The following is a 17,260-nucleotide window of genomic DNA, read 5'->3' on the forward strand; positions in this document are numbered from 1 at the left end:
ATGGTGGCATATGCCTATAATCCCAGGTACTTTAGGGGGCTGTAGTAGGAAGAATACAAGTGTGAGACCAGCCTGATCAATTTAGTAAGACCCTGTCTCAAAAAAACAAAAGTCTAGCATATAGCTCAGGGATGGAGTGCTTGCCTACCATGTATAAGACTCTGGGTTCAACCCCAAGTTTGGGCAGTGGGCTGGGGGAGACAAAGAAAATAAAATAATGAGAAAGCTCTCCTATTGATGCTGGTTCCAGTATATTTGCCCTTTCTAGTTTTGTCCATCTGATTTCTTTTTCTCTTTTATTTTGTCTTGTTTTCATGTTTCACATATTTTGTATTCTTGTTCAGTGGACAGGAATACTGGAGATCTAGCAAGAATGAAGATATCTTTGGATAAACAGGAAAGTTGCACAAATTGAGAAAAATGATCTGTGTTTAAATTTGGTTTACTATTTCCAGTACTTTCATTTCTAGGGAGGTTCTTTGTAATAAATGTATCCTAATTTGGGAAATTCAAGCTGAGCTTAATTTTTTTCTAGAGTTTCACATCACCTCCATACTTCCTTGCCATTGATTCCCATCTTTAACCCTTGCCTTCAGTTGTTATAAACTTTATGAAAGAGTAAGAAATGAAGAAAATAGCAGACACTCCAGGAACCAAGGAATGCACTGTACAGATAGTTACATACTGTTTGCCTTCAGATGTTGAAAATGTCTACAACAGTCCATTCTAATTAAAGACTTGGATCCCAGGGTTGTACTACTGGTAGGTGAGGCTTAGCAGGAGGTGAGGCTTAACGGGAAGTTGATATGTCATTGGAGGGTATGAGATAATTCTCCTGTGGCCTCTTGAGTTCTCCCTGAGAGATGTAATAACAGGAGCAAGCTTGGCCCCACCCAACCCTCTGCTTCCTGACCCCGCTTGCTCTGACGTGTACTACTGCCAGTGAGATCCAACATGAGGTGATGCAGCCAACAGTGGTCCTTGACAAGCCTGCAATATGCCGTGTGGACTTTCAGGCTCCAAAACTCTGAACTCTTTTTCATAAGAAGGCTGTGTCTGGTGTTCTGTCGACGTGATGAAAAGCTGAATGTCGCCATGAGTCCATGTGAAATAGTACATAGGACTTATTCCACTCAAGGCTGAGGATATAGCTCAGTGGTAGGGCACTTTCCTAGCAGGTGCAAGGTCATGGGTTTGATACCCAACACTGCAAAACAGAAAGACTTATTCAACTAAGAATATAGCCAATGAGGCAGGAAGAGAGAGATTACACCATTTTGCATAAAGTCATTTCTGTCAGATTATGGGAGAAAAAATAAGAGAAAGTCAAGAGGAATGTCACATACTTGACATATTATACCCAAACCAAAGTTCCCCTCATGGGCTTACATATTTTCCCGCATTTTCTTTACCAACACTTCTATCTTTCATGTAAAAGTGCTCATATTTGGTGACATTTGAAAGCAATACAATAGAAAAATAGTACCCTCAGATTGATAGCATCAAAGATGGCAACAAAGGATTTATCAATTTAATACTCATGGGGAGATGTCAATCCTAAAAATGGGAGTGTGAACTGAAGTCAGATATTTAAGTTTACTAAATTTATGCTTTTAGAAGAGGAGACAGCTCTAAAATACCAGCCATTTATGTAGTTCCTGTAAAAAGAATTGATTATTGCATCCCTTTTGTTGATCATATAATCCTTTCTCCTTTTAATTTTTTTTTAACTTTATTTTTTGACTGTGCTAGGTATCAGGCCTAGGGCCTTGCACACTGAATGCACACTTTACAGAGCTATATCCCCAATTCTAACCATTTCTCTTTTATGGTCATTGAAATCCATTTAAATTTCAGTTAGACTATTATTTTGTGGGAGGTAGTTAATCGGGGATTGAACTCAGGGGAACTCAACCAGTGAGCCACATGCCAGCCCTATTTTGTATTTTATTTAGAGATAGGGTTCAACTGAGTTGGTTAGTGCCTTACAGTTACTGAGGCTGGCTTTTAACTCATGATCCTCCTGCCTCAGTCTCCCATGTCATTGGGAGTCCCGGTGTACGCCATCATGCCTGGCTTAATAATTTTTAAATAACAGATTCAGTGTGTTAATATAAAGTTTAAAGGAAAATATACTGGATTGAGGAGTGAGTATTGGAAAGTGATACTGTCACTTCAGAGATCAGGAAGATCTTTAGTTTCATTATATATAACAAATTTTATTAAGTACCTTTTATCAGCTAGCTGTGTACCACTGTGTAGTCATTCATAGACTGTGTCAGATAAGGCCAACACAGTGCTCATGGTGTGCTTCCTAGGCAGGGCTGGCAAGAGCAAGAGAATACCAGAACATGAATACATAAGGAAATAAATAGAATAATGTGTCAGAGAGGAGCACTGTGGGTCTTCTCAGTTTCCATCATTTATGGTGAGAAGACACTGAGTTTTGAATATGAAGGGAAACCTGGGTTGAAATATGTCTTCACAATGATGCCCCTTCATTTTGACCGCATTTTTTTTCCTTCGTACTACATTTGCTGGCCTCTCTACTCTCCTAGAGCCAAGCTACTGTGCTTGAAATCTTGTCTTTGTCATTAACTTTTCCCATGCCGGGTCATCTACTTTCAGACTGATTTTCAAAGGTTTTATTTGCTTTAAGAGGTATAATATTTCCATATATTGATGTGGTTATTGTGAGCACATGATGTAAAAACACTTGGTAGAAAGAAGTTTGAATAAAAGATTTCACAAGTATTTTCTGGAATTAAAATATTCAAAGTTATGTCTCTTTATCAACTTAAGAGTTGATGAAGTTAGTCACAATCACCTTCAATGATTATTTGTTACTTTGTATATGTAAAGCATTTTTTGCAAAATAATATATTAGAAATGCTTCAAAAGAACTTTTTAGACTTTAAATATATGTGTGTGTGTTTTATAAATGTATAAAACAAGACAATAAATGGCTATGCAATGGACTGAAATCATGGAACTTTTAAGCTTAAGTTCTTTTTAGAAAATGATCTAACTGCAGAACATAAAAAAGCAGTGCCGTATGATTGAAGCCAGGAGCTTTCATTCATTCTCACTCAAGCCTGGGGTTCAGGCACATGAAGGATTGGCTTTCATGGCTCCACATCATAAGACAGGCTCTAAAGCACAAGTAACCATTTTACTTAGTCGATTAACTTTATACCACAGACCATGAGAATGAACTCAGCAATGTGATATTTTACTTCTAGTTTTGTGCTTTATAAAAATATCCAAAGAAACTATTTTATATCAGCTTAGTCTTTGGTATGTACAGTACTTACCTAGATGGTACAGATGGCAGTAACAAATCTAAGTTGTAAAAATCAGAGTTGAAACAATACTGAAGAAACAGTTGCAGTTGTTTTCTTAAAATCAGAGGAACTTGTGTTAGTGCTGATATCCATTTGTATGAATCACAGTATCAAATGAACTATATTAAAAATAAACAAATAAAAAACACAAAAGAAATAAGGAATGCCAAGAAAATTCATTCATGTGAAAAATAAGCAGATGATTAATGGGTTTTTAAGAGAAATCTTTAAGTAATTAGCATAAATGTAAAAAGTAAATAAATTGTAGGTAAATTAAAAGTATTAGGGTTCTCCAGAGAAACAGAACCAATAGAATATATGTGGGTATACAGAAATAGAAATAGGTATGAGAGAAGGGCTCATGTGATGATGGAGACCAAGAGGTCCCATAATCTGCTCTCTGCAAGTTGGACACCCAGCCAGGAAAGCTGGTATAGTTTTAGGGTAAAACCCAAAAGCCTGAGACCAGGGAACTACTGATTGAAGTTGTGATCTAAGATTTAAGAACCAGATTCTGTTGTTTAAGGGCAGAAGGGGAGAGATGTCCTGATGGAAGTAGATACACATTTGCCCTTCCTCCTTTTTATTCTGCTCTAATCCTTAGTGGATTGGATGATACCCTTCAACATTCATGAAGGTGGATCTTTTTTACTTAGTCTACTGATTTAAATGGTAATCTCTTCCAGAAACACTGAAATAGACATACCCAGTATTATTGTTTTCTAGCTATATAGACATTCGTTAGCCTTGTCAAGTTGATGCATAAAATTAACCATCCCATTGAGGATATTGAGCATATGCAAATGGTATGCTTTTAAATTCACTCTCAAAATGAAAGCAATGATGTATAACATTTGCTTATCTCCCTGGTTTAAATAATCCCACTATGACCAATTTCAAGGTACCAAGTGAACTCAGGGCACATGGAGTTGGGAAGGGATGTGTACCTTTGTCTATTGTGACCAGTACAAATGAACTACATGCACCACTGTATCAGACCAATTAACGTTTGTTTTATCTAAATTTAAAATGTTTCCAATCCATAGAAGTTGATTTATCTAGCATAGTGGGGGAGAGATTAACATAAATTAATTTTCCAGATAGTCACTGTTTTACCTGAAGGCATTAAAATATTTCCAATAGTGACTATTTACTTAAAAAATTGGTATTAGGTATATTTTTGTGCCTGCATAGCATAATTTCATCAATTGCTTATGACCCAAGATCCTTAATTGGTGTTAATATTACTTTGAACAATAAGGAAGCTACTGTAGATACTAGTTAAAATTACCTGGTCTAGAGCCAACTGTTTGAGATAAAATCTTGACTCCAACCCTTGTGAAATGTGGAATATTATCTTGATTCTTTACGTTTCATTTTTCATATCTTTTCTTAAATTAACGAAATAATAAGTGCTGCTTATTTTTGTTATTAAAGTTACTTAACATTCTTTTGTGTTGCCAAATTCTGAATTAGTAAATATGAATCATTGTTTTTAGGAGAAATATTGGGTTAATTTTCCTGCAAGCTGATTTATTAGCCAATATACAAAACTTCTTTTTTTTGTGAATTTGTATTTAACCTCTTATGTCTCATTGTTGTATGGAGGGGATGCCTGTAAAACCTATACCATTTATTGGATGCCTATAAATTGCTCAATTTAAGTTTCTCTTAGTGTCCTCTATATAGGATTATGGGACACAATGTGTTAAAGATACCTTATTCAATAGACATTATAGAATATTAACATGGAACTCGCAGAGAATGGCACTATAGCTCAGACCTAAATGAAGCTAACAAACTTACCAACACAATCTTCTTGGACTTGGGAACATTAGGCAGCACTTCCAACACCACACCTGGGGGCATTCTAAAGAGTAAAATCACCAATGAAAAAACATAAAAATATGAAAATCCTGGTACAAAATAGACTGAAAGTGACACTATTTACAGGTCAGAGTTGAAGCAAAAGGCAGAACTTTGCCTAGTTTGACCACAGCTTGAAAAGTACAGCCGGTGACTCAAATTTCTCACCATTCTGCACAAGCCCATTGTCTGCAAAAGAACACATACTGCTATGGGTATTAATTTGCGGGTTACTGTCAAAGGCAAATGAAGCTAGATACTAGTTAAGATAGTAAAGTCAAATTTTAATCACTGTTATGCTATTGTCAAAGGGAAGAGGGTCCAGCATCACCTGAACTCCACTCTGATTTGTAAGTGTGAATTTTAAAGGGAACACTAGAAATAGCTTGAAAAGTGACTCAGTAGAATTCGATTAGTGGAAATCATAATGGTCAGTTAGTGTGGACAGTTCTGTCCTCCTGCCGAGACTGGGCCAGAGCTCTGTCCTTTCTGGTTATTATATTGTTTAAAATTAAGACATTAAAAATGTACATATATCCAGGGTACCTTGTGATTTTTTAATACATATACATATTATACAATGTTCAAATCAGGGTAAACATATATATCTCCTCAAATGTATAATTTCTTTGTGGTAGAAACATTCAATATGCTTTTTTTTCTAGTTTTTCTGAAACATACAGTGCATTATCTTGATCTATAGTTATCCTACTGTGCAATAGAACACTTGAATTTATTACTTCTCACTGTAGCTTAGCTGATGATTACATTCTAAAGGAATGGCTTTTAGGTCCTTTGAGGGAGAGACTCCTGAGTTGTAAGCGATTCATATACATCTCAAAGGGATAAAGGAAGGATTCACAATTGTAAGCCCTTTTTAGTAAATCCTGTAAGAAAAGGTAGCCAGGGGCTTATCATCAGGTTTTGGCTAGAACAACTAGTAAATTCTCCTGACAGCCTTGAGTTTTCTCAGGCAGACACTTCAAGGAAGGCTAGGGTCATCCTCTGCATGCAGCCTGAACTGTTGGAAGCTGTGGTAGTATTTAAGTATTTTAGTATAGGCAAGGGGGAGTAGATGAAATTATTTATGTTAGGATTCTTCTAGTTTTTATAGGCAAGGGATGATACCTAGTGGAGAAAAGACCATCAGGACCCTGACTTGATTTTTTCAAGTAGAAATCTTTGCTATAGAAATCAATTTTGGCAAGTAGGCAAATTTGGAAGTATGAAATCACCAATGAATAATGAGGGTTGATTATACTTCATGTCCTTGTTAATTAATGTATTAGTCAGTGTTCTCTAGAGCAACAGAATCAACAGGAAGTATAATTACAAAAGAGAGACTTCTTAGGTTGGCTTACACCACAATGGCCATCTGCAGGCTGGAGAGCTGGAAGAATCAGTAGCTGTGCAGTCCAAAAGGCTGAAGCCCGAGAATAAGAGAGATCAACAGTGCTACCCTAGTCCAAGACCAAAGGATTCTGGTAAATCTGCTTGGAAGAGTGAAGAAGTGAGAGTCTAATATCCTCAGGCAATTGCAGCAGCCATCAAGGAGAATCAAGCTTATATCAGCTGTTGCTTCCTTGTTCTTCCATTTTCATTCCATCTAAGCCATCATCCTATTGGAGAGTGCTGCCCAAACTTAGGGAGGATCTCCATTTCAGTTGGCTATTCCACATGCCAACCATTCCTAGACACACCTATAATCCTCTAATCCTTGTCATGTCTTAATCCAATCAAGTTGACAATTCAAATTGACCATTACATCAATGTGTATAAATTGCTTAAAATACTAAGCATTCATAAGTGTTAATTAAACTATAATATAAAATGTAGGAATTGTTTAGTTATAAAGTTATTTACTTTGGCTTTATTAACTTGCCTCAGTTACCATTTTGCTATTTGATCTTTTTATTATATCAAATTAAAAGTTTGCATAAAAATTATACATAACATATAATTTGTTTCCCAGTATATTGTCATGGTTCCACTGTTTCTCATGTTATCAGTATGTGCATCACTCCAGGCCTTTCATCCTTCCACCAACCTCTTCCCAACCCATACCCAAATCTGATGTTCCTCAAATACCTTATATAAAGTGGTGTAGTAGTATTTGCATATGACCTACAAGCATCATCCTCTATACTTTAAATGATCTCTAGATTACTTACAATAGCTAATGCAATGCAAATGCTATGTAAATAGTTGTTATGATGTATTTTTTCGGAAATGATGAAAAAACATGTCAGTACATGTTCAGTACATACACAATTTTTGTTTCAAATATTTTCTATCCCTAGTTGGTTGAATCCACAGATACCCTCAGAGCCCTCAGAGGCAGAGCTTGTCAGGAATCTGCCCTTCATGTTAGGTCTTATGATCATGTGGGGGAGATTCTCAGCTTATATGTTTATGGGTCAAGGGCTTTGGCCAAGAAATTGCCTTGTCTAGGAGAGAATTGGTCTCCGCCCTACCTGAGTGATGTTTTCAAACCACTGATGTTCACCTACACACAAATGGTGGTAAAATTTTTCCTAGTGCCTGTGGCAGACTCCATGGTAGATTTTACTTAAATATCACCTCCATCACTAAATGTTCAATTGAATTCCATGGTCACAGAGAAAGAAGCTATTGTATGATGAAGTATTTTATATTATTTTTGGTAATAGACACTTTGATTATAAAACAATTTTGACTCTTTACGTCAAAACTTGGGTGTCATCTGAGAACTTTGCCCGATGAGGTGCAGAACTCTGGTGGGTTTTTAAAAATAACACATAGATCTAATTTTTAAAAATAACATTTCTAAATGAACTAGAAAGTAGGGAAATCCCTCATTAAACTTGGATGTTATGAATCACATACGGGGGTTTAAATAGGTTTCACTTATGTTCATGTTGGAATATTAAATTAAGGTATTTCATGTTATTTAGGATAAGCCTATCATAAATTTTATCATTATATATTGGTTAAATTATCTAAATGCTATTTAAAACCCAAGTCTTACTAACAGTTAATATGTCAATGAATTCTAGTATTTGCTTTTGAAACAGATATATTTAATTTTTTTATATTCTCTCAAAAATACCTTGCTGTTTGTCTTTCTGTAAATGTTCCATAATTCCATTAAACACATTTTGTCGACCCTCATGTTCATACAAGCCTGAGGTTTTAAAGATACCATTTCACATTTAATATTAATAGTACTAAAACAAACATATGAAAGAAAATTAAAACCCTAAAATTTAATGCCTCACAAGGGAAAATCATGTATTAAAACAGTGTCCTCTTAGCGTTCACATATGTATGGGAAATGCATTTTAAGTGAAATATATCTGGCCTAGAGGAGAAGATAACTTTGTTTTACAGCAATTTGAAAGTTTAGAGAAATATCCATCTTTCAGTTGCCAGAATAATAAATTAAATCAAGGGTGTAAGGAAAACAAATAGAGGAGACAAAAGAAAATAAAGGAAAAACAGGAGGTAAGTTAGGAAAGAGCTATTGCTTATGAACTAACTTCTTCCTGCAAAATGATAGGAAAACAGCAGACAGGGAAACAGAAAATTGCATCAGGCTTCAGTGTTTATGTTGCTGATGGAAATGTACAAATCATTTTCATCCTTTGCGGTACTGTCATGCTCCATCACTTTAGTCCATTTTCACCTTGCGAAGGAATTCTGAATGGGCCTTCCTTCTCTGGCAGCTAATTAATCTCTCACAAGCCTGCTCTTGCAGCCTGTCTGCCCAGGATGCTCCACACCTTAAGCCAGTGACTTGTGAGCAGATTTCTTCCTCTCTCAAGCAGTTCTTTCTTCCCTTAAGCTATGTGAAGACCTAGCTTTTCCATCTTTTGGGGAAACTATGTGAGCTATAATATATCATTGAAGAACTGCTATCCCCATCCTACTACCAAACATGAATATACTCCCAAATAATTGCACTGGGTTTTAATGACAGAAGACAATGACTGAATACTATAAATTATGATGTGCACAGTATTTCACCAAAAGTGTGTTTATGTATTTCAGAATGTATATTACCAGATTATATATTCTTTGTATATGTATATTTATCAGATTATCATTGTGACAAGATACATGTATATGTTTTATTTCTGTGTTTGCCTAAAATACTACTAAAAATTTCAAATTGAAGATTTTTAGCTTAATGATAAATTCTATAGGCAAAAAATTTAAGGTTATAGTATAACTCTATATAAGTTGAAATGGCTTAACTTTCCAATAAATAACAAAAAATGATAAAAATCCAATTTTGATTTACTTCTATTTTAAAAATGGCCACTAATAAAGTGTTTACATGTGGTAACCTCACGTTAGTTACAAGTGGAACTCTATAGAAATATTCTTCCCACTTTAACATTTTACTGCTGCTATTACTAACCATCTTTTTTTCCCCTTGATTACATTTATTTTATTTCTTTTCCTTAACTTAATTTTCTCATAAATCTTTTGTGGATTTTTAAAAATTTCTTTGTTTCCTTTTCTTTTAATTTCCTTTTTAATTAAAAACATTTCCCAGCATATACATAATGTATATGTGCTTTTATAATGTATAAGTGCTTTAAGATGTAATGAGCTTTAAAAAGCAGAAAAAATAAAAGATAGGATAACTATAAATATTCATGTACTCAAATAAATATATATTCCAAAGTATTGTGGTTCAAATATCAGAAGAATGAAGACAAGAGAAAGAATTCTGACAAACCATAATTATTTTTTTCATTGAAATTTTATATATAATGAAATGGACAGCTATTAAATGTTTAATCAGATGAAGTTTGACAAATGTATGTATCAGTAAAGCCTATAAAAATATAAAACATTACTTCCCTGTGCTTTCATCTAATAAAAGCCCACTCCTTGTAGCAATTACTATTCTGGTTTCCATAGTCATAGAATGAATACTCTTGAACTTTATATGAATTGAATCATATAATATGTATGCTTATTTATCTGGATTCTTTCATTAAGTTTTCTTGAGATTAAAAGAATATTGCAATAATCAATGGCTTATTATTTTTAATCATAACATTATGATTAATATTATGATACTTCATCTAATATGCAAGGAAATTAAAATAATATAGTTCTAGGTATACTCCTATGCTTTTTGGTATTGCTATCTTGTATTCTACATCTACATACTTAATAAGCCTTCCAAATATTGATATTTTTACTATAGATTGCATCTTATAAAAATTAAGAAAACATTATTTCATTTTTACTCTCAAGTTGATCACTTCCAATTCTTTGTTCTTTTCTGCATACAGATATTTGCATCTGGAGTCATTTCCATTCAATCTGAATGACTTCTTTTCTGGATTTCTTGTAGGAAAGATATGTTGGTGATGAATTTTCTCAACTTTCATTGATTTGAAAGTTTGTTTTACGCTCATGGTTAAATATATTTGTAGCTGGAGATTGACTTTTCGGGCTGCCATAACATTATTCTGCCTTGTTTATTTGTGTTGACCGTCAGCTGCCATTTGTGACACTGACCCCAGCTAGCAATGTTTATTTCATCTAAGGGTACTTTCAGAGTTTTTTGTTTTACATTTTGCTTTGACAGTTGGAATATGATATGCTTAGGTAAATTCTCTGATTAACCTGTTTGAATTTTTCAAACTTTTAGGATCTGTGCCTTGACCTCCTTTATTAAATTGGGGAAAATTTTAGCCATCATTTCTTTGACCATGTTTCTGCCCCTTTTCTCCCTTTTTCTCCTCTCTACTCCCCTCCAAAAGCCCAATAATACACGTTATAGTGGTTTTATTTTTTCACTGATTACTGAGACTATATCCATGATTTTCCATTGTTTTTCTCCATTCTCCAAAGTAATTGATTTGCACAAATTATTTAATAATAAATAATAGATCACTTGAAGTCTTGGTCTTTGATTTACAACAACTGATTCAGGTTCTCTATTTTTATTACTTTTGTTTTCCTTGATTGTGGCTCACAACTTTCTACCTCTTAATATATGTAGTGATTTTATACACACACACACACACACACATATAATATATGTTGTGATTTTATATATATATGTAGTGATTTTTTATATATGTGTGTATATACATAGTGATCATATATATATATATACACACATATAGATATAGATGCTGGATGTTGTTAGTGACATAATTTTGGGAACAACTCCTAGTTGTCTTCCTGTAAAAGCTAATACTTTCTATTCTAGCAAGCAGTGGAATTCTGGGCAGATTATATTTGCCCTTCCTTGTTTGATTTTATTCTTTTGTAAGATAAGTCTACTTTAATTTTAAACTCAGTTCATGACCCTGACCCTTACTGCTGTGAGAGCTTTTCTATAATCCCACCTGAAAGTCTGAGATAATCAGTGAAGCCTCTTCACTCTGGGTAACATTCAACTCCAGTGTCTTCTAGCAGGGTCTGATCTCTGGTATCATTGCTAATCTCTCAACAATAGAGAAGGAAATTTCTGCTTGGCCCTGTGAAATTATACTCTGTGGAAATGCTGTCATGACCCTTGCCAAGAATTTATGTGAATCCTCATACAAACTATTGCCATTCCTAACTCAGATACCTTTCCTCAGGTATTTTGAATGCAAGCAAGTCAACAATACAGACTTTCTTTATTACTGTCTTTAGGCTTTACTCTTGAATTTGACAGCAGATCAGCAAAAGTTTTGTTTGTTTTTTTAAATATTTTTTTTCATTGTCAAAGGACTTTTATTTTATTTAATTTTCATATGTGGTGCTGAGGATCAAACCCAGTGCCTCTCACATGCTAGGCAAGTGTTTTACCACTGAGCTACAACCCCAGCCAGCAGCAAAAGTTTTTACATAGGGCCATGTATTCAATATTTTAGGCTGTGAACTATATGATCTCTGTTGTAACTATGCAATTCTGTGACTGTACTGGGAAAACAGAAATAGACCATGTGTAGACAAATTAACATGTTCCAATAAAATCTTATTTACAAAAATAAGCGGTCAGTCTATGGGTCATGGTTTGTTGACTTTGCTATATTTTGACACATCATCAACTTTAATCATCAAAATATTGTCAGCATAGCTTGATATTGAGGTAAAGGAACTATATAAAATGTCCCTAATTAACAAATTTATTGATTTTATTTCCTTGCTCCAGTTGCTAATTACTATAATACTTAGCCTTGATATGTAAAGGGGCATGTTGTTAAGTAATTTACATGCATACTCATATACAAATGAACAGTAGTTTCTCTTGCCTTCTCAAAAATGCCAAAATTTAATAAGGAAAGAACAAACTATAACTAACAATTCTTAGATGCCATGCTCAAATTGATTTCTTCCTTTTTACTTTATATTTGCTACTTTAGTTAAAGAATCTCAGAATGGTAGAACTGGACTGGATCTCTGAATTCATTGAGTTAAATTATTTCATTCATGCAAGAAGGAAATCTGCCACTGAAATTAAATTATTTATCTATGATTTGTCAAACTCAGCACTGGAATCCAATCTTTTGGCTCCCATACAGAGTTTTGCCCACAAATCTTACAATATAACATGAGGCATGACTTAGGTGAGAGAAGAACCAGATGGTCAAGAGATCAAATGATTATCATATTAGGGATTGCATTTATATTTAGCTCTTTGTTCTCAGAATTTATTCTGTTTCTATCCTTTCTCTCTTTTTAAAATAGATTCATTATTAAAGTTACTTAAAAACAATCATTACAAACAAAGAGTGATTCTATTCTGTGTGTACCTTGCTTCATTGAGAAATATCCTTTTTAATTATGGCAAAAGACAAAGTGGCAGTTGTATTTCATTCTCCATCATTTCTAATAGTTTAAATCAGTGGTTCTCAAACTTCAGCATCAGAATCCCCTGGAGGGGTTGCTAAAACAGATTGTTGGGCCCCATTCCAGAGTTTCTGTTACAACAAGTTTGGGATGAGATTGAGAATTTGCATTTTGGACACATTCCCAAGTGATGCTGATATTGCTAGTCTGAGTAAAACACTTTCAGAATCACTGGCTCAGATTCTCATCCCTAAAGGCAAGATACAATTTACCAGGGGAGGTGTTAATACACTAATGCCAGGCTCCATCTCAGATCAATGAAATAGAATATCTTGGGCTTGAAACTGGATATCAATGTTTTCTAAGTGTCTTGGGTGATTCTAATATACAGCCAAGGTTAAGAAAAAAAATAAAAAGTATGACCTGAAAAAGTATATTCAATCTTATGGATTAGTGTTAGATTTCTTTTCTTAACACCTTTCTTTATTAGATGAAAACAATTTGTATGTAGTCATTTTATGATATAAATAAGAATCTAAAGATGATTTTACCAAGTGATTCTATAAATTGAAGGTAATTTAGTCAAGTTGATGCTACTAATTCTGTAAAGTGTTTAGAATAAAATGTGGTTATTAAATTTCCTTTTTAAAATGTATTTATAAAGGTTTTTTCCATTTACAAAATTACATGTTATGCCTTAGATACTAAAATTGTTTTTATTAGCTTTGTATAGACAGCATACACATTTAGATAGTAAATTTTTACCTCTTGTTTTCTCTCCATACAGTGAAAGATGCAGATATACTTTGTACGGACATACAGATTCTGTGAACAGCATTGAGTTTTTTCCTTTCTCCAACACTCTTCTCACAGGTTCAGCAGACAAGACCCTCTCCTTATGGGATGCACGAACAGTAAGCAAATCATCTCCCTTTTCCCAGGTTTTGATAAGTAGTCACTCAGTCATTCTGCAGGTATTGGGTATGACTTTAAAAGGATGTGGAGGGTAAAAGTAAGTTCCTACTTACAATGTCTAAATCCTGCCTCTTAACTGCTAGAACATAAAAGCAATATAATCATTTCATCAAATATTAATTTGATTAATTCAATAATTATAGGGGATAGAAACTGTTGGTGCAGTTGATAAAAACAGGAAAGCATGCGCCTCCCCTCAAGGAGTTTGTCAGTTTGTAAGAAAATAGAAATGAGATCATTTTAATGAAGTGAGGTATGTGATAAAATAAGAACATACATGTGCCAGAGGAAAGCAAGGAGCCTCATCTGCTGTGAGCGAGTAAGCAGCTTCCAGGAAGGCTATGCTTGAGCTGTGATTTGGAGAGTAAGGAGGATGCACCAGGGCGTCCGGAGAGAGATGAATTCTAGGACAGGGCAGCGCATGTACAAAGCCATGGAGTTGGGAGGCTGCAATGCCACACTCTCAGAACTAAAGGAAGAAGGGAGAAATGGCAGAGTGTACATGCATGAAGTATCTGTTTCAAATTATTTTAGAGGAATAGAAGGAAGAGTGCAGTACAAACATTGTAACAACCAGGTTTGCCTTTAATACATTACTTTGATAGTAAAGCAAGGAGCTAGTCTCCTGAAGGAGCATACAACAAGCTGTGAGTGGATGAGAATTTGAACTGAAGCTTGACTGTGAAAATGAAAAGGAGAGAAAGTACTAAAGATAAGTCTAAGTATCAGAACTTGAGGTGTGAATAGAGGTGGAGATCATGGGAAGAGGAGGAATTTAGAGTGATCAACTTTCCTGATTAGTCTGAGATTGAGGGTTCTCCTGGTTCTCCTGGTTTTGAGGGTTTTCATAGGTAAAATCAGACAATCTGGATTACATGGCTTTAAGAATGGATTTGGTGCTAAGAAATGGAAACAAGATATGGAGACTATATTTTCTAATGATTCAGGAGAAGAGACTGTAGCTCTAGAGGTCAAATAAAAGATGCTTTGTTCCATAGGAGCCAGTATGTTTATTTATTTAGGGAGGAGAGGGCAGAGAGGAAAGAACTAAAAATACAGGAAACAAGAGACAGAGCACAGAAGTTTGTTGAAAAATGTTACATTTGAAGAATGTTACAATTTGCAAGACAATGTATTCATATTCTTAGCAACATTTGATGAGGATTAAAGAGAAAATGACTCACTCTGGGTGACTATCCAAGAAAATATAAAATAACCCTAGTTCTAGTTCCAGGATCCATTAGGAAGAGCATCTTATAATTTATATCATTATCTTCCCTTATACAAAGCACATTTGACATAAAGGAGTATTTTGATGGACATACAAATGGTATGGGCAGGGATGCAGGTTCAGTATGTGAGGCTCTATTTAGTCCACTGAGGTGAATTCATTTCAGATCAGTGGGAAATAAGACGTCCTCAGCCTTATATAGTAGGATAAAATAGCAGAGCAACATGTGTCTTAGTTACCAGCTTCATGTATCACAGAGATGTAGAATTCTGAGGTAGCAGAAGTCAGGGAGACATTGTGGGAAGAAAGTATCAGACATGACTTAAGAAAGAGGTCAGAATGATTTGTTGTTTGATACAAAGTTCCCACATGCCCCTCCTTGCTTTAAATAGCTTAGACCCTGATGAAGGGAATTTGTTCCTGTTAATGGACCATCAATATAAAAGCAAGATTTTCAAAGCATTTAGCCCTAAAAACTTAAATGTGAATATATAATAAAAGTAACCGTTCAAAGGAAACCAAGAGAGAAAATATTCAGTGACCTAAATTTAAGACTAATTTTTTATTGACTTTATATTCTTATTCTTATTTTAAGTGCTATAACTGAATGTTCTCAGAAACCATATTTCTTATTTACTTTCTCTCATGTGAAAAACTGAATCTCTGGTAATTATCTGTAAGAAAAGTTGCCTCTACTATATGTGCCTTAAATACATAAAGTTACTTATCAAGTGTGACCTTCCACCCTGATGTTGCAAAGCTCCTCCTCTGGTACTCTTATTCTCCATACTATCAGGAAAAAATGAGGGACTCTGCACAACACTGTGCCTTAGCATAGTAGTGGCATTACATGTGGGTTAAATGTAAGTGCATTGGTCAATGAGTCCCAGAGATATGATTTCAAAAAGCATATATATTTTTAATTGATTTAATGGCAAATTAAAATTTATATTACTAATATTATAATGTTATTAATATTATACATACTACCTTCATGATCATTGATACAGGAAAAGAACTCTAAAATGTTTTGATACAAATTAAACGTTATTCGTAAGTATACAGTAAATGCATTATTGATTGAAAAAAATTATTTCATGAAAATATTTTAACCAAGGGGTTTAAAAAATTAAATTGATAACTATGTATTATAGAAGACTACTCTGTAAAAGAGTAGTAGTTATTTGTTTTTAAAAATTAGATAATGCAATCTGCTAATTAAAATATTGATATAAAATTTTACACATAAAATCAACAACTCTAGAATTAAACAGAATTTTTCACCAGAGTTGCATTAGGTAGTTCTGATAACTTTGTTTCAGAAATACATTATTTATTTAAAAATCAAACAAGAAAAATTCATGAATCACTCAGTTTTTAAAAAATTCATTTTATATGTATAATTTATTTTTTATTTTTATTTTTATTTTTTTGGTGCTGGAGATTGAATCTAGGGTCTTGTGCATGCGAGGCAAGCACTCTATCAACTGAGCTTGTCCCCAGCCTTTTAAAGATATATATAGTTTTTAAAGCTACCTGATATATTGTTTACATAATATAATTGAATATTTTACTAAGATTGGAATTATTCGTTGTTTTCCCAATGGATCAGGGAAGAGTTGAAGTTGATTTATATTTGCAGTTGAATATTATGAGCCATTGAAGAGGGAAACCAAGATTGCGATAGGTTTTTCTTTGTAATAGTACAAATAGAAAAATGTATTGATAATAGATGACTTTCTTTGACTTGTGACATCAATTACACCTATGATATCCTTCTTGATAATTTTAAAATATGTTAATGCCTTGATAAATAGTAAGTTGTTAGGTTATCCTAAAGGTCTGGACCTAAAGGAAGATGAATGACTTCCTTTTCTTATTAGTGAAGCAATAATCCTGAATTTTGTCATGTTGATGTGATCAATTACTATTGAGACTCCCTCTAAAATATTTTTGATGAAATGTAAAAATGATCAGCAGATTATATTCCTATAAATTAGTTTTAAAGTTCCTTCTTCCACTCTCAAACATATACTAGTCTTAAATCACTAAC

General features: G+C 34.0%; 1 protein-coding gene across 8 annotated transcripts in view; it reads left to right on the forward strand.

The window, feature by feature from the left end:
* Positions 1 to 17,260, forward strand: part of Spag16 (sperm associated antigen 16) — an 872,559-nt gene that overhangs the window by 530,553 nt on the left and 324,746 nt on the right. For all 8 annotated transcript variants that reach the window (XM_040294874.2, XM_040294876.2, XM_040294878.2 and 5 more), the window contains one exon: positions 13,789 to 13,915. In XM_040294874.2, coding sequence (XP_040150808.1) covers positions 13,789 to 13,915 — 127 coding nt within the window. The remainder of the gene's footprint in view (positions 1 to 13,788; positions 13,916 to 17,260) is intronic.

This window comes from Ictidomys tridecemlineatus, chromosome 7 (genome assembly GCF_052094955.1).
Source record: "Ictidomys tridecemlineatus isolate mIctTri1 chromosome 7, mIctTri1.hap1, whole genome shotgun sequence".
Lineage (NCBI taxonomy): Eukaryota > Metazoa > Chordata > Mammalia > Rodentia > Sciuridae > Ictidomys > Ictidomys tridecemlineatus.